The sequence below is a fragment of the Choloepus didactylus genome, chromosome 1 (genome assembly GCF_015220235.1).
Source record: "Choloepus didactylus isolate mChoDid1 chromosome 1, mChoDid1.pri, whole genome shotgun sequence".
Taxonomy (NCBI): Eukaryota; Metazoa; Chordata; class Mammalia; order Pilosa; family Megalonychidae; genus Choloepus; species Choloepus didactylus.
In genome coordinates this window covers 173195438-173214920 of record NC_051307.1, presented here as the reverse complement: position 1 = coordinate 173214920, position 19483 = coordinate 173195438, and the positions used below count along the sequence as shown (strand labels likewise).

Here is a 19483-nt window from a genome sequence, read left to right as displayed (position 1 = left end):
CAATTTTTAGCAACTCAGCAGGTAAGAATTGAGCCCTTGGTAAGTGTGGGCCATGCTGCTAATTGCTGGGTCCAAGGGACAACGAAACTCAGCCTCAATTGACTTTACTCTGGTCATCTTCAGATGGTATGATGGAGTATTGTGCGGAATGAGTGCCTCACCCAGTTGAGGGAGATCAGGAAAGAGTTCTGGAAATTCAGATTTGGGTCCTGAAAGGTGGCAGGCATTATCTGGGGGAAGATGGACTAGGAAAAGTGGGGAAAAGGATTTTCAAGGCAAAGTAAGTGCAAAAGACTTGAAGGTAAAAGAGAGATTGGTGGATTGAAAAATTGGTTGTGACTTTAATGTAATTATGCCATTTACAGGCAGTATATTTCCTATTTAAATGCATCAAATCAGCAGATTTCTGTTTGACCTGGTTAATTAAATTGATAGATAAAGCCTCCCCTAGTTGAATAAATTTATTTATTGAATGAAGCCATGCATGTCCTTTGTTATTTGGCAAAAGCAAAGAAACCATTATATTTCATGTGTACTTCCATTAAACATACCCCACCCTGCTCAGGGCCATGTCTTAGATGACTGGTATTCCTATCAAATTCCGTATCCAAATCCCATAGAAAAAAGAATGAAGCATTATCTCTCAGATAATTTTAACTTATGTATGATATACTGACTGGTACATGAACATTTTTTTAGATTTTTAAAAATAAATCAAAAGAAAACTATGATAAATATTATTAAAAAAAACCATATTCATGCCACCCAGAATTTTACAACTGTTAGTACTTTGTCATCCTTTGCTTCCAGTTTTATATTTTAAAAGGAATGAAGCATTACGGATCCAACTGTTGTCTCCTTTATCAATGTCCTAATTCCATCTTTAGACCCCCAAGAGGTAAAAATTATTAGGAATTTGGTATGTGCCCTTCTTTCCATTCCAGTTTTCATATTTTTATATACAAGTATGTACACACACAAACAATTTGTATAAATTTTTTTGTATATGTGATTACTATTAACTTTTTGTTATGGGGCGTTTCAAACATATAAAAATAGAGAGGATAGTATAAAGAAAACCCACATAAATGTTACTTAGCTTCAACAATATTCAACTCAGAATCAATCTAGTTTCATTTATATCCCCATTTACTTACCAAACCCCTCCCCAACCACTTCGATTATTTTAAAGTAAATTCTAGACATCATTTCCTTGATATATGTTCCAATGTGTATTTCTAAACAATAATGACTTATTTTTTGCATAACTACACACTTGTCACACTTAATTTGCCAAAGTTATTCCTTATTATTATAAAAAATACAGTCTTATTTTTTCCCAACTGTCTCCTAATATGTATAGTATTGTTTGTTAGAATCAGAAACCGTGTAAAGCCTATATTTTGGAATTGGTTGCTGTGTCTCTTAATTATCTTTAAATCTCTAGTTCTTCCATTAACTTTTTTCTAGCTGTTTATTTCTTAAAGAAACCATGTGATTTGTTCTGTAGTTTATTACAGTTTAATGTTCTGATTTTATCACTGCAGATCATTTAACATGTTCTCTGTCCCCTGTATTTCCTGAGACCAGGTAATTAGATCTAGAGGCTTGATCAAGTACAGTTTTGATCTTTTTCACAAGACTTCTTCATAAGTGGTATTGTACCTCTTCCGTAGATACCCCACCTCCAATTGTCTCTTTTTGTTCATTAGCAGTAATTAATGGCCACTGCCTAGACCAATTACTTCATTAGGAGTTGTAAAGTGGTGCTATTGGGTATTGAATCATGCCCTCTACAAAAGACATGTTCAAGTCTTTATCAGTGTTCCTGTGGGTGTGAATCCATTTGTAAATAGGACCTTTGAAGATGTTTTATTATGAGGTAAGGTGTAGGCTCACTTGTGAATGGGATTCTTGAAGAGCCTGTGTAGATGAGGCGGAATTGAATCAGAGTGGGCCTTAATTGATTTGACTGGAGGCCTTAAAAGACAGAGCAGATTCAGATGCAGTCAGTCAGAAGCAGCCAGAAGTCAGTAGAAGCCAGGGATCTGCAGAAGCAGAGGAGCAGAAACAGAGAGAGAGACTGCATGTGATACAGGGAGGGAGAGATCCCCAAGTGATAGTGGATTGCCGGAAAGTTACAGACTCCATGAGAAAGCAAGCCCTGCTGTATACTTATTGCACTTCTCGCTAGCCTCCAAAACCTCGAGACAACAAATTCCTGTAGTTTAAGCCAACACTTTGCATGGTATTTGTTATAGCAGCCCTGGAAAACAAAGACAGGTGCTAACCTAATTTTATCCTTCTTACTTTATTTATTGACTATATGTATGTGATTTTTTTAGTGCCTAATATCATATTATAGATATTCTTCTGCATTTTGCTTTTGTTTATCTGTCCATACTGGTCAATATCTAATGGATTCCTTGTAACTTCTGTGTGGTATTTTACCTTATAGTTTTCTATTTATTTATCAATTTTTCTATTGTTGGCAAGTTTGGTTGTTCCAAAATTTTGTGTAATACAAACAATCCTTAGTGAATATCTTTCTGAGGATCTCGATACATGAACTGAAATTTCTCCAGAAGTTAAATGTTTTAGGAAATATGTTAGCTTCATTTTCAACCTACTGAGTGCTGCCAACTTCTTCTCCACTTTTTCTAAATCCTTGTTAATACCTAATATTGTCAAGTTTATTTTTGCCAATCTTCTTCATTAAATTGACCTCCTTGTTATTTAGATTTCATTTTCCCAGTAATCAATACATTTGGTAACTTTATTGGCCATGGGGATATTCTCCTCCATAAATTGCCTTTTAATATGGCTTGACCATTTGCCTTTTGTATTTTATCGTTTACATATCTAGTTCCTCTATATTTTTGAAGTATATGATCTTTGATTGACTTAGATGTTGCAGGCAGTTTCTCACCATCTTTTTTTTTTAAACATTCATTAGTTATTTTGCTGATGAAACAAATATAGCACAGTGGTTAGGAGTAAAGATTATGGAGTCAGATGACCTGGATTCACTCCCCAGCCCTGGAAGTACATGGCTGTGAAGAGTCTGACCCAATTACTTTATATCTCCGCACCTCAACATTCTCATTTGTAAAATAGGAGTGAAAAAATATATCTGCCTCCTAGGGATGTGGTAAAGACAGAGTGAGATATACAATACAGGTGCTTATGAACAATGCCTCACACATGTAAGCCTCACTTAAAATTAGCTATTATTGTTTTGCTCAGTTATAATTTTAAGTTTGATAGCATTGAATTTATTTAGTTTTTCCTTTATTGATTTTGTTCACATGGACTCTTTGAAGTATCTTTCTACTCTTTCTACGTTTCCTGCTGCTAGAAAGGAATAGTGATATTTACTATCATTGCTATAAAATAACAATAGCAGAAGCAGCTACACTTACTGTGTTCTTTCTATATGCCAGGCTCACTACAGGGCACCATATATACATTACATCAACTCATTATTCACATCATCCCCACAGTGGTCATCACTCCCTTTTAGAGGTGATGAAATAGAGCCTAAAATAAAACAGCTAGTAAGTAAAAGCAGCAAGAATTTAGACTACACTTAAACATTTGTTGCTTCAAATATTTGGGAAAATGGGCAAGGATTAGATGGGTGTCATATATTACAGTTGCAAGAGCCTAGAACTGGGAGGAGATGAATTGATTTCTTGTCCATTTTCTGCCCCCAGTGCTTGCCTCTGGCCTTAGTGACCTTGTTAATACGATAAGATGGCAAATATGATCACCGAGATTCTTAACAGCTCTAAGATGCTGTTGTTCTTGGAAAAGTTATGACTACAGAGATGATCTGTGTAGTTCTATTTAAAATCATGACAACCTAATATTCAACAACAGAGAAATGGTTAAGGAAATGATGGTACAATCATTTACTGGAAGAGTTGACAACATTTAATTGGTAAATAGAAAAGCTAGAATTAACAGAAAGTATTCTTTTGATATATTAAGTGAAAATAAAATGAAATATTCTTTTTAGGATATGCTTGCAGCTATGTAAAATTATGTGTCAAAAGTTTCAAGATGGAACAATCATTTTGAAAAACGATTTGGCAGTATCTCCTAAGTGTTTGTAATAATATCAACGAATGATACAATTAAAACATATGAATTTTTTTGCATATAAGTTATATGTCTACTAAAGGTTAAATAAAAAGGACAAAAACTGAAAATTTTTTGAATGGACTCATTTGTTGTGGGACTGGGAATATTAGGAATTTATTTTTCTATTAGTGTTCTCTAGTGTGTGAATCTAAGTAATAGAAGCACAAATTATAGTAATTCTGAGTTGATGTAATACATCAGGGTCTCTACTCAGTGTAACTTAATACACATTAGGACAAATATCCAGGGAGATGTATCATACAGCTTGATTGTGGCACCGAAGAGAGGCAGCAGTGCAGTGCAGGAGGCTTGAGGGAATTAGATGGCTCTGTCTCTTACTAGTTGCACATTATTGGGCAAAGGACAATAGGGACTCTGCAGTAAGTAGTTGGGATGTAAATAATGCCTATAAACATCAAACACAGAGTAAATGCCCATAAAATATGAACAAGAAGCTGACATGTAAGTTATTGTTACTGGTCATTGTCAACTAGAAATACCAGCAGGGAGAGACAAGCTTTATATTTCTGGACTCCTAAACTTCCTGGCACTTAAGTTCCATATGATTTGACGTAAAACCTGAAGGCCACAACAATTATAGGAACTGAGAGAGAGAAAGTCTCTTAGAATAGGAAATGTAAACTTTGGGTTAAGCCCAATCCTCTCTGAAAACAAAAGAGGCCTCCCAGCCTAGGCGATCTTGAGCTGGGGCCTCCGTGCTGGAGGCTTGTCCCTCTTATACTCATTTATAAAATAAATTTAGCTGGATACCCAGAGGGGAGATGAGGGAAAACCTCTGTTTTAGCTAGAAATGCAAAGATCCTTAAGCCTGAAATGAAGAAAAACATATTCATTTGCCTTTAAATAAGGCCATAGGCTGAGTTTGAAATTGAATTTTGGTCTAGAGTTTGGGTAAGCATATCAATAAGGAGTGTATCATTCTTCACTTTTCTGTGTTCTGTGGGGTTGGAGAATTCATTTAGAAAATTCTAGCTTTCAAAATATCCCAATTTAGAAATTAGATAAATGTTTTTAAATACCATGTAGATACTGTCACTTCTTTTAGTTTTTAATTCAGTGCTGCGTTTTTATGCATGTCATTTCTGTTTCACATTGTTATTGCTTTAGTGTCTTTACTATTGTAACGAAGGTTTTACATTTTATTCATATTTTTGTAATTTTCTTTTCTCAGATGATTATTTCCTTAACTCTCTGCTATTGAACAGGAGTGCAAAATAACCAAATGAACCAACAAACAACATCTCAGAGAATTTAATATTTTAATGTGCACTCTGATTATTCAGGCTAATAGTAACTAGGTTTTCTACAACTTGTTTGACCAAAGAACCCCTTTTATTCTTGCCTACTGCATGTATTGGCACATCTTGAGACAGATTTTGTGGAAAAACTCCTAATGATAATATACATGCACACAATAAGTTGTGATTATTTTGACAGGCCCAACCTATTAGTTCATGGGGATACACGAACAAATATGACTTTCTTTCTGAACAAAATGTTTGATTATAACAGTGAGTAATGATAAGTCTGGACAAAATGATCAAAGTGGCTGTGCGTGTGTCCCCTGATTTAATAGTAGATGCTGCTTTCAGTTGCATAGCATATGGTATCATTTAACTATTTAACAAAAGAACTGGTTATTATTTAGAGTTAGCCATCTCATAATTCCTTGTTGCACATGTTTTTATACACATTTATATATGCAGATAGTATCTGGGTGATATGATGATTTATATTCATTAATAAAGATGTTGAACTTTTATCATTTTGTCATACTAGTTTCAATAAAATGATAAAAGATAATTACTTTTGATGGTGTAACTATAGTTCCTGAAATCCAATTTAAAAAAATAATTCAGTTTTTTTTTTTTAAGTATATTGGGAAATAAAATTGTCTCTGAAGAAGAATATATCACTTTGCGTTTTGAAATCTGATTTCATAGCCACCGTGATCAGAGCATCATTCAATTCAAACAAAATAATTAAATCTAGAGAATATGCCACATTTGCATGAAGTATCTACTTCCAAAATACCTCCTACACAAATTTGGATTAAATGTGGTCACTGCTTCCCCAGTGTTATGAAAAGACAAATAATATTCTGCCCACCAATATATGATAAAAACTCAGTACTAGTTATTTTCAGAGATCATCTTAAATGTGCATAAAGCATATAAATACATAGTTCTTTTTTATTTCAAAATAACATCATAGGAAGCCATCAGGATCCATAAGGGATTATAAGAATAATTCACCTTGTTGCCTGATAGAAATGAGCCCTATTTATGCACAGAACAGATGTAATAGAAACATGGTGAGGCAACTACCTCTGAGTAAGTGACCTCTTTGTGCTTGTAATTTTTCTTTCAGCTGTTGGCTAAAGGAATAACTATCCCCTGGTGTTCTTTGTGGTTATTGTGATGGAAGCTTTGTGATGCCACTTTTAAGATGGCATAAGAATGATCTCAGGCTGCATAATGAGAAGGAGCCTGGAATTGTACTCTGTATGACTCCTGGCTTTCGCAAGCTCTGCGCATTGCCATGTCAGTGCTGAGGAAATAGAGGTGATATAAGGTTAAGGGAGGGCTGGACACTTATGGGGTGGATTTCTTGGAAGTATATTTAGAGAACAAGCCCGATCCATGTGCTATAGCCTTTTGTACTACTAGCCTATGGCAGAGCCAAGCTAAGGAAAAGAGATGGCGTGATTTAAAATTAATTTTTGATGTTTGAATTAAGACACAGAACTAAACTAATTAAGGAATGAGCTTAAATTATGTATTAAGATGTGAAAATATCATAGAATTTACTGGAAGCACCTCAAATGTTCATCAGCTCTCAAATGGATAAACAAATTGTAGTATTATCCGTACAAAGGAATATTACTCGGCAATAAAAAGGAGCAAACTATTTATACATGCAACAATATGGATGTATCTAATAAGTATTATACTGAATGAAAGAAGCCGGACACAAAAGATCACATAATGTATAATTCCAATTATATGAGCTTCTAGAAAAGGCAAAAATGTAGTGATGGAAAGCTGATTGGTGGTTCCAGGGGTTCCAAGTGAAAGGCAAGGATTGACTGCAGAGGGGCAGGCAGGAAGTTCTATGGGAGGGTGTGTGATGGGAAATGTTCTATGTGATAATATTCATGGCAGTATGCATTTGTGAAATCTCATCAAATTGTATACTTAAAATTGGTGAATTTTATTGTGTGTAGATTATACCTCAATAAAATTGGTTAAAAAGAAAGTATGATGGAATTTACCAGTAAGAGGGAGTGGATGCTAGAATTTGTTAATAACCAGAAATGAACAGAAAAACCATGGGGACAGCTTGCTTCTCATCCAGAATCAGGGCAAAGATTAACATCAGGTAATAAATTTAGAGGGATGAGGGAAGCTCAAAATGATAAAACTCCTGAGCCATCAGTGTAACTGACATGTAAACCATCTGGCCCAATGCTTAGCACATGGTAGGGACTGAATAAATGCTGAATGCTATTAATTTTGTTGTTATTGTTATTATAAAGAACAGGCCATTACGAGTACTTAGACAACCTAATAAAAGCTGTGCCTACCAATGGAGAAAGCCTAAGTTAGATGGTTCCAGTAATCTGAAATACACAAGAGGAGGTGGAATTCATCAATGACTTGCTCAGGGAAATTAATGGATTATAATGTGTCACAGGAACTGAATATTAGAGCATCAATTTCTCAGATATATTCTTAACTTTCTTTTGTGCTGAAATCATTGCCGAGCTATCTCAACCCATTGTGAGGACTATCATAAGAAAAGTCATGGCTTTATATATATATATATATATATATATATATATATATATATATATATATATACACACACACACACACATACACACACACACACACATATATATATATACACATAATTAAAATAGATATGAAATTATTTTTTTGACCACATGAGGTACAGGTGATGTGCTAGCAATGATGACAGGAGTATGAGGCTTGTGTTAATATGATTTTTGCATGTGTTGCATTAGAGAAAATTTAACATCCAACATTTATTGACTTCATGATATGTTCAGCACTGATTGTGTTAAGTACATTTCATAATGATCACATTTAAACCTCATCAACAACTTAAGAGTTAAACACAGATAAGTAAAGAGCTGCATGAGTATTAAGAAGCAGATTAAAGTTTTGATGTGCCTCTAACAGTTGAAAATCACTGGTGTGGCCATAGGACAGAGCCTGCCAGGTGAGGAGATATTCAGTTTTGTCAGAGCTGGATTGTCGATGTTACGGTTTTGGTGTTGCTTGTCTTGTCCTTGGGGAGTGGGGGTGGGATGGAGAGAGAGAGAACGGAGTTCTGGCCCAAACTCTGTAAACCCCAAATAATAAAGCAATAGTAGAGCAGTGTACATTAGGTCAATAAATAATTGTTAAATTAACTGCTCTACCTGTCTCAATTTTGGAGAAGAAGAATTTGGATACTGTATTCTCAGGTTGTAAAAAATATAAAACAGGGTAAGGTTGATGTTGGCTAATTGTGTAATATTTTAGTGGCTGCTCAACCAGCCAATCCTATTTTGAGGTCCATTTCTGGGCAATGGTATAGACACATCTCTGTGTAAGAATGCTAGTGTTAGCAGAAACTTGAGTTTCAATAATAACTTTAATTTTATTTAAGGATTATCAAACTGAGACAATTGTTATTCCTGAGAAAAATGGTTAGTGTTCAGACTGTAATGAGTACGTTTTTCATTTCCTTATCATACTGAATTTCAGGTTTATTTTTGTCTATTTTCTAAGAAAGTAGCAATGCCACTTCTTAGGATAAAAATATTCTTTATAATGTGAGCAGTAGATTGAAGCTGTACAGATTGGCTCTTTAATGAAATAGGCAACATTCCAATGGAACTGACAAGCTTTATTTCTATTTGTTTTTTTTTTTTTTTTCTTTCTTGTTACAGATGGACCCAATTCAGAAAGCTGTAATAAATCATACATTCGGGGTACCTCTTCCTCATCGAAGAAAGCAAATCATATCATGCAACATTTGCCAACTGAGATTTAATTCCGATGTAAGTTTATCATTTAATATTCACTAAAAAATGTATTATGCTTTCTAATCTTGCAAGAGAAGAGATTGCTTAAACATCTTTCTCCAACAACTGAGCATGTCAAGATTCAAAGATAACATTTTAACTCCTTATGTGCTTTAAGTTTGGAGTTTATTGTGTTATGATTGACTGTTTACTATGCAGAAATCACATGTGCAATCTAGTATACTTGCTGTTTAATGGTATTTTTTTATTCTCGGGAATACTAAATTTAGCTAACATATTTTGCTTTTGGAAAGCAGTCAAATTTAGAATGAATGAAGCTTATAGTAGGTCAAACCTTGGAAATAAGGTAGGTCCCAAGATTTGGGCTTTGTAAATTCTCTTTGTCTGCCTTGGCTGCCCTGATTCTAGGTTGGCCCTTGCCTTCATAATTATATTTGTGTTTAAGCTCTCAAATTATTGCTCCAGAAGAAGTATTAGCATTTTAACAGGGAGCTAAAGATCCCAAAGTGCTCAAGCCCCAGAAGAACATAACTTAAGTGAGAACATGACAGATAGGGAGACATTGTGGACTGACCAGTGCTTTGCAAATTATTCACTGAGAGTCACTTTTCCAAGGATCATGGCTGACTCTGGATCCATTACAGTGATGTTAATTTTGACTGTGACCAATGTGAAAAATATCATTCCTTCCAAACCTGCCTTGGTGTGGAGTTGATCCTGAGTAATGCAGGGAATATTGGTTTGGAAGGAATAGAAATTGGATACTTGATTCATACTCTAGATAGACAGGGGACCCCATGATATCAAAATGGACTCCTCCAAGAGGCCATTACCTTGTCATAAATCGATATATGTACAGTGTGCAGATGACCAAACAAACCTGGATTCTACAGAATATTACGCCACCCAGTATATAATTTCCCCAGACCAGTAGGTCCCTTAGATGCTCTGATAATGACAATGGGATATTAGGCAGGCACAAGACATAAATGCGGTACAACTAAAATGGCAGCTTTCTTTTTTTTTTATAGTGATTGCTACTGTCTTCTGAACCTTTTCTAGGGCAATTGTTAGGTAGTTTTATAACCTTCGTTCTGATGACTTAACAAAAGAGGAGAGTAGATTGGATACATTTTCGTATGTATTGAGACACAAATGGCATTGGCTGCTTTAAACAAAATCCACTGAACATTTGTAGCAATTTATCTGAAGGAGGGTGTTCTTTTCTTTTCTTTTCTTTTCCCTTTTTTTTTTTTTTAAGTTGAGCACCTTGATTTTATTTGAATTTTTAGAAATTTGCCATAGAGTTGTTCAATTTATTAACAATAAAATATTTTCCAATGATGAATGTCGTACAAACATCTCTTCCAGCTACTGTTAAAAAGAGCCCTTCTAATATGTCAATAAGAGATATGGGCTCAATAGTTACGACTTTGATCATTTCTAAATAATCAGCAAAAATTCATAGAGATCCATAATTGTCATTTTTAGTGGCTCCTTCTTGGTTCCTTTACTTCTTAAGTCATATTGCTATTTCACTTTGGAACTGGTCAGGCAATGATGCAAAAGTCTCCTGGGAGCCATGTTGCTAACTTCTTACATCTAATGGGGCTGTTTCAAATATCCCCACTGCCAATGATTTCACAGTCAATATTTTCCCATGTATTAAGAAAGCTTCCTGTAAACCAGGTATCCAAAAGGGATGTCAAGGTCATTGAACCCAATTTCCCACTCAGTGCAAAATACCCATCTACACACCCAGGCTAAATCTTTTTTATTTGTTTGTTTGTTTTTTGATCATTTACAGTGATGAATCACTCATCATATCAAGACTGTGGTTCTATGTTTTGAACATCTCTAATCCTATAGGTGGATATCAAAATAATATTTCTGGGACTCTAGAAGTATTGTCAGATATAATATAGGAAAAATATACATATTTACATTCATACTTACCTATTAACAGACTTCTTTGCTAAAGTGTAATCATATTTATTTCCTTGGTAAGAAGTACTAACAATTAATTTTGCTGATGAAATTTCAAGGTGATATAGGGACCAATATGTATTTAATACGTAAAATTGTTTCCTCATTCTCACAACTTGCTTTCAGTTTTCTCAGGCATATGGTAGAAGGAAAATGGGCAAGGCATTTAAGGGATTTGGGCCAATCAGTCTGCATCGTAATTAAAGTATTTTGGACTTGCTCTTCACTAGGTGAACACTGTGTTAGTTTCCTATTGCTGTCGTAACACATTACCACGCATTTAGTGGCTTAAATAACAAAACATTATCTTACAGTTTTGGAAGTCCAAAGCTCCAAATGAGTCTCCCTCAGCTAAAATCAAGTTGTCAGCAGGGCTGTGTTCCTTCCGGATGCTCTAGGGGAGAGACTGTTACCTTACCTCTTCTAGCTTCCAGAGGCTGCCTGTGTTCCGTGGCTTATGACCCTCTCCCATCTTAAAAGCCAGCAATGACTGCTTGAGTCCTTCTCACATCAAATATTCCCACTCTCACTCTCCTGCCTCCCTCTTCAACATTTGAGGCCCTTGTTATTATATTGGGCCTACCTGGATAAACCAGGTTAATCGCCACATTTTAAATTCGCCTGATTAGCAATCTTAATTCCATCTGCTACCTAATTCCCCTTTGCCATGTAAAATAGCATATTCATAGATTCCAGGGCTTATGCCATGGGCAGGTTTAGGAAGCTATTGTTCTGCTTACCACAGTTATTCAGTTGGATGTTTAAATTAGGTTTGAACTGAATTTCATGACCACCTTCCTTTTATAGATAGTTATCTAGTCCAGTTTCTTTGCTCTCGGTAAGTTGGACACGTGAATTCACTGCTCTTGTACTTTCCTTCTCTTGAGTCTTAAATGTAAATTTGCTATACAGTGCTACTTCTAAAATATTCAGGTTTTAATATTTTTTTAAATAGGAAGACCCAATGTTGAGTTTATAAATTACATAGCAACATTTTAAGCATGTTTTATAATCAAAACATGGTCACTGCAGAATTGAAATACAGGAGTGAAATTCCCTTAGAGACTTAAAAAATGTCTGTAGCATTATTATGTCAATAACAGGAGCTAATGTTTTGGGAACCTTACATTTGCTTACTGGTCATGTCCATAAATACTAATTTTATAAAATATTTAGATACTGAATGCCAAAATCAATTGAAGTTAACATCTGTATATAAAAGGGTAACCCTTAAATAAAGAAGAAATAATTTATAAAATTATACTGGGTCATTTGTACCTCAAGAAAGACTCTCTAATCCCAATGCAACTGCCATTTTGCCTTTTCTAGCTAAGTCTGGAACTTGTCTTTTGGTTTCCATTCTTAAAACTAGACTCCTTCTGGAAAAGTAACACTATAATTCAGTGGTATCCTTGGTCGAATCTTCTACATAGGAAACTATTTTTGCCTTATGAAACTTTCTGCATTTCTAAGCTTCTTCCCCTTCCAGTGAAAGTAATAGCTTGTAGTTCTTTTCATCTCTAGATCATAGAAATTCAGTTTCCTTTCCATCTAAGCTTTTATTTGTTTTTGTGTATTTCTTTTGTTATTATTTTTAATAATAATAAAAGTAAAGAATGTTTTTTAAGTAAAGAATGTTGTTAGACTAGAAAATAACAACTCGGTCCTCAAATTAAGGAACAAAAAGTTGTGGAATCAAAGAGTCACTATTTGTAACCTCCTAACAATAGAAGTTCATAATATGCTATAGACAGAAGAAACCTTGAGGTGCAGAGAAGTGGGTGACATGTGGTAGGCCACCTGCTGGGCAGGGCAGGGATAATGTATACTTTCTCTACTATTTCTGCCTCATTTGGTCAAGGTAGGGCAGCAAGTTGTTCCAGCAGATAATAAAATAATGGCATAGAAGAAGTTCTGGATGTTTCCTGTTATTTCAGGCTGTCCTGGAGATAGGGAAGTTCCTTCCTTTATGGAAGTAACTGAATGTAGTTACAACTGGCTAGGCCTCACCCACAAGAAAGAGTCCTCTCGGATAACATCAATCATACTTGGTCACATTCACAATTTTCAAATATAAACATGTTAAAAATTTAAATATAAATTCAAATTACTGAACTATAACATAGTATCAATATGTCCTTTATAACTCGGGACTGTCAAGCATTAAGTATTTCACAGGACTCCTTGATAAACCAGGAAGAAAACAAATCTCATTAGAAGATAACATTGCTTGGAGGGCTCGGACATCTTTAAAGGGGAGATCCTTGGAACCATCACAATATACTTGATAAATTTGCCAATGGGGTTATGAAATAGAAATTATAATTATTGCTCTGCATTTCAGAAACCAGAAATGTAGTGAAACTAAACAATATGTCTGAGGTTGAGTTCAGTTCTCTTACTCGTAACTTCCATAACCAAATGTGACAATATAATGGTGAAGATGCTGTTAGTAGTATTTTTTTTGTCCTACCATATGACCCAACTAGGTAATTAAACTTTTTTAACATTGCTTCTTAAGAAACATCTTATTATTATTTAAATCCACATTATTTGTGGAGGCTAATGTTTAACAAAAGTCCTACCTATATGAGGGGAAAACAAAAACAAGAAATAGTGGTTGTATTGGGCTTGAAGGACTTTTCTTTTACTTCTACTTTTCTTTATTTTCCAATATTCCTTTATTAGCAGGTTCTATTTTTATAAAGGAAAAAGGAATTGCTACAACCACTATCCTGTTATGGTTTTCAAACAGCATGTTTTGTTCCAAATTATAAATTCCATTTTGAAGGCATTAGTTGCAATTTTCTAAATATTTATTGCCTATTCCTATTCTTCAGCAGTGTCTGCTGTCTATAAACATGCCCAGGAGATGCCCTAGATATTATTGTTCCCACATTCAGATTTTAGCATTTTATTGCATATCCTACGAGAAAGGTTAATAAACATGTTTGCTTTGGGCTGTGCATCTGATCCTCAAGCTAAAAGCAGCATTTAGGGAAGCAGAGTGAAATGGTAGGAAAATCATTGGATCAGAAATTAAGACAACCCATCTCAGTTGGCTGTGTGACGTTAGACCCTTTGGTGAGTCTACAGGATCCACAATCATCTCATTTTAAATGACTAGTCATACCTTACAGTAATGGCTGTATGGAGCAGATAAACTATAATATAGGTGCATTTGGGTTATAAACTGTATAGTGAATGAAATGGGAAGGTCATTATTACTTGGGGGGGTGTAAATAATGCAGTTTTAATTGTGTTTTTTCTCTGAATGTTAAATTACTTCCTAAGAAATATCACATTTAAAAATATCTTTGCTATCTGTTAAAAAAAGCATTTAAAGTGATTCTATCCTGTTTAAAGTGTTTGTATTTGGCATATGTATGTGTTAAGTAGAGGTGTTCAGTCCTGATAAATTTTACCTTTTCAAAAATGCAGGGGCAACTTTTCCCTGAAAAAGCTGCATCTATTAAAAACTCTCAACCTCTTTAAGTCTGTTGCTGCTGCAGCTGGGTCCCAGAAGATCTTCTGGGAGACCCAGTTTTAGACGAAATTTTCAGGTGGCTTTGAAACATCTGTTTCTTAAGAGAGTGCCCTCTGTTAGTGTCCAGGACTAACTAGAGCTGTTTGGAGCCATTTGGCCTAAGCACTGTGGCCTTCCCACTGGGTGGTTTTTCTTCTTCCAAAGCAGTTCTTTGATAGGGTCATTCAGATTCCATAAAAGAGGAGACACTGGCTCTGGGAACCTGATGAGGCTCCCTTGGACTGTCAGGGTCACCCCTGTGACGAGCCAGCTCTCCAGTGTGGCGCTGGACTTAGGCTGCGGCTGTGTTTGAAACGAGTGAGAGGTCCTTTTTGATGGGCTTATGCTCTGAGTGTGCATTTGAGACTCATTTCATCCATCAGCTTCACTAGCTTTTACTTCTTGAGTGAACCCAGAGCTCTATCAGGAATTCTCTGAAAATGGAACTTGAATAGGAGGACCAAACAAAAAATATTGGGTCTGGCTATGAGAGATATCAGGAAGAAAGGAATCTATTTAAAAAGTGTGCTTCTTTGGAAGCCTTTTAAAAATAAAACTTCAACTACAGGGACATTTTAGGACCCCCAGGAGTCAGACTTTGATATTCTAGAGTTTCATGCTTGGATAGAATGAAGGGGAAGGGGCTGAGAAAAGAGAAATCTTTATAAAAGTGTCATTATTTCTCTGGGATTTTTTTTCTTTATAAACAAAGGGAAACAAAACAACAAAATTCACCTTTCTGTCGACTTCCCCCGGACACAGAAAATTTGACCTTGAAAGTCTAAAAAGTAAAAGATTTTAGATGTGACCAGTAGAGGCAAAAGGATAATTTGTATGTCTATGAAACACTGTGAGCAACTCAGAGCATTGTTGTACCAGGGAGTCAAGATACCCAAGATCATTCTGTCTGTTTCGTAGATTTTGTAGATGGGGAAACCAAAACTAGAATATTTGTTTGATGTTTTCAGTATCTCTTAGCTGTTGGAATATCTAGGAGGACTAGGAACAGGGCTCCTAAGTCCCAGCTTAGTGCTTTTATGCATCATACAAGGTGACATGTCCTAAGGGAAATTGAATGTGAGACTTGTATTGGCATCAGCTGAGAATTTTCAACTGGGACAATGGGTCACTTAGGTTCTACACACAATACAGAAGTCAGTCAAGGGTAGGTGCCCATACTAACTACACTCATAGATTGCTGGAAAATAGAAACATATTTCAAAATTGAGAGTCACTTAAAGGGCAATCCTATTGTAGTAAGTGACTATTGAAGGGGCAGGAGAGAACCTGTGCTGAGAGCTCATTTCATCTAATGTCTCCTAGTGAGTGGGAAGAGTTTGAGAAGAGAATTAAGCACGGGAAAGGCATAGAAGGACAGAATGTTGTTGGGAAGGGTAGAATGTCGTGAAGCAAAAGGTATATTTCCAATTAAAAGAACTAAAATTTGTCCACAGGTCCCCAGAGGATGAGGCAAGAAGCCACTTAATGCTAGGAAATGTAGGAAAGCTCTATAATTTTAGATATCACTTAAAAATGTTGAATGAATAAATTAATGAAGAGCTCAAAATCAGAAACATTTTCCATTATTGCTATAACAAGAAAATGAATTTAGAAACAGGAATCTATAAGATAGTATAAACTCCAGCTTCATGTGAGAGCTTTAGAATAATTACTACATTTTAATAAAAATGAATTTTAGGCTTCCCTTTCCTCAGTGTTTTTTTTTTAAATCTTCATTTTATTGAGATATATTCACATACCACTCAGTCATACAAAACAAATCGTACATTCAATTGTTCACGGTACCATTAGATAGTTGTACATTCATCACCTAAATCAATCCCTGACACCTTCATTAGCACACACACAAAAATAACAAGAATAATAATTAAAGTGAAAAAGAGCAAGTAAAGTAAAAAAGAACACTGGGTGCCTTTAATCTGTTTGTTTGTTTGTTTCCTTCCCCTATTTTTCTACTCATCCATCCATAAACTGGACGAAGGGGAGTGTGGTCCTTATGGCTTTCCCAATCCCATTGTCACCCCTCATAAGCTACATTTTTATACAATTGTCTTCGAGATTCATGGGTACTGGGTTGTAGTTTGATACTTTCAGGTATCTACCACCAGCTACCCCAATTCTTTAGAACCTAAAAAGGGTTGTCTAAATTGTGCGTAAGAGTGCCCACCAGAGTGACCTCTTGGCTCCTTTTGGAATCTCTCTGCCACTGAAGCTTATTTCATTTCCTTTCACATCCCCCTTTTGGTCAAGAAGATGTTCTCCATCCCATGATGCCGGGTGTACATTCCTCCCCGGGAGTCATATTCCACGTTGTCAGGGAGATTCACTCCCCTGGGTGTCTGATCCCATGTAGCGGGGAAGGCAGCGATTTCACCTTTCAAGTTGGCTTAGCTAGAGAGAGAGGGCCACATCTGACCAACAAAGAGGCAGTCAGGAGGAGGTTCTTAGGCACAATTATAGGGAGGCCTAGCCTCTCCTTTGCAGCAACAGTCTTCCCGAGGGTAAATCCTGTGGTAGAGGTCTCAACCCATCAAATCACCAGTCCCCTATGTCTGTGGTCACGTTAGCAACCTTCGAGGTGGGGTACGCCAGTACCCCTGCATTCTCCACAGGCTCCTCAAGGGGGGTCTACATATTTTTTTTTCCTTTTTTTTTAAACTTTTTTTTTTAAATCAACTGTATGAAAAATAAAAAAATAAAAAGAATAAAAAAATAATTTAAAAAAAATACAATAAAAGAACATTTCAAAGAGACCATAACAAGGGAGTAAGAAAAAGACAATTAACCTAAGATAACTACTTTACTTCCAACATGTTCCTACTCTACCCCAAGGAAGTTACCTAACATAGCAACATTTCTGTGAACTTGTTCCTACTATACCCATCAGAAATTAACAGAACATAGTCATTCCTGGGCATTCTCAGATTGTTAAATTTACCGATAATAGCTTATCTGTTCTTCTTGGATTATTGTTTCCCCTTCCTTAATTGCTCTCTATTGCTAGTTCCCCTACATTCTACATTATAAACCATTTGTTTTACAGTTTTCAAAGTTCACATTAGTGGTAGCATATAATATTTCTCTTTTTGTGCCTGGCTTATTTCGCTCAGCATTATGTCTTCAAGGTTCATCCATGTTGTCATATGTTTCACGAGATCGTTCCTTCTTACTGCCGCGTAGTATTCCATCGTGTGTATATACCACATTTTATTTATCCACTCATCTGTTGAAGGACATTTGGGTTGTTTCCATCTCTTGGCAATTGTGAATAATGCTGCTATGAACATTGGCGTGCAAGTATCTGTTCGTGTCACTGCTTTCCGATCTTCCGGGTATATACCGAGAAGTGCAATTGCTGGATTAAAGGGTATCTCTTTATCTAGTTTTCTAAGGAACTGCGAGACTGACTTCCAGAGTGGCTGATCCATTATACAGTACCACCAACAATGAATAAGAGTTCCAATTTCTCCACATCCCCTCCAGCATTTATAGTTTCCTGTTTGTTTAATGGCAGCCATTCTAATCGGTGTGAGATGGTATCTCATTGTGATCTTAATTTGCATCTCTCTAATAGCTAGTGAAGCTGAACATTTTTTCATGTGTTTCTTGGCCATTTGTAGTTCCTCTTCAGAGAACTGTCTTTTCATATCTTTTGCCCATTTTATAATTGGGCTGTCTGTACTATTGTCATTGAGTTGTAGGGTTTCTTTATATATGCAAGATATCAGTCTTTTGTCACATACATGGTTTCCAAAAATTTTTTCCCATTGATTTGGCTGCCTCTTTGCCTTTTTGAGAAATTCCTTTGAGGTGCAGAAACTTCTAAGCTTGAGGAGTTCCCATTTATCTATTTTTTCTTTTGTTGTTTGTGCTTTGGGTGTAAAGTCTAAGAAGTGTCTGCCTAATACAAGGTCTTGAAGATGTTTTCCTACATTATCTTCTAGGATTTTTATGGTACCTTCTTTTATATTGAGATTTTATATTGAGATCTTTGGTCCATTTTGAGTTAATTTTTGTGTAGGGTGTGAAGTAGGGGTCCTCTTTCATTCTTTTGGATATCGATATCCAACTCTCCCAGCCCCATTTGTTGAAAAGACCATTATGACCCAGTTCAGTGACCTTGGGGGCCTTATCAAAGATCAGTCTGCCATAGATCTGGGGGTCTATCTCCGAATTCTCAATCCAATTCCATTGATCTATATGTCTATCTTTGTGCCAGTACCATGCTGCTTTGACAACTGTGGCTTTATAATAAGCTTCAAAGTCAGGGAGTGTAAGTCCTCCCACTTTGTTTTTCTTTTTTAGAGTGTCTTTAGCAGTTCGAGGCATCTTCCCTTTCCAAATAAATTTGATAACTAGCTTTTCCAAGTCTGCAAAGTAGGTTGTTGGAATGTTGATTGGGATTGCATTGAATCTGTAGATGAGATTGGGTAGAATTGACATCTTAATGACATTTAACCTTCCTATCCGTGAACATGGAATATTTTTCCATCTTTTAAGGACCCCTTCTATTTCTTTTAGTAGAGTTATGTAGTTTTCTTTGTCTAGGTCTTTTACATCTTTGGTTAAGTTTATTCCTAGCTGCTTGATTTTTTTAGTTGCTATTGAAAATGGTATCTTTTTCTTGAGTGTCTCTTCAGTTTGTTCAATTCTAGCATATAGAAACATTACTGACTTATGTGCATTAATCTTGTATCCTGCTACTTTGCTAAATTTGTTTATTA

At 35.7% G+C, this 19483-nt stretch overlaps 1 protein-coding gene across 1 annotated transcript in view; it reads left to right on the top strand.

Moving 5' to 3' along the window:
- The window catches only part of ZNF385D (zinc finger protein 385D), a 341200-nt gene that overhangs the window by 187890 nt on the left and 133827 nt on the right, over nt 1–19483 (top strand). Inside the window, exon 3 of the mRNA XM_037845674.1 lies at nt 9131–9241. Within this exon, the coding sequence (XP_037701602.1) occupies nt 9131–9241 (111 nt within the window). The remainder of the gene's footprint in view (nt 1–9130; nt 9242–19483) is intronic.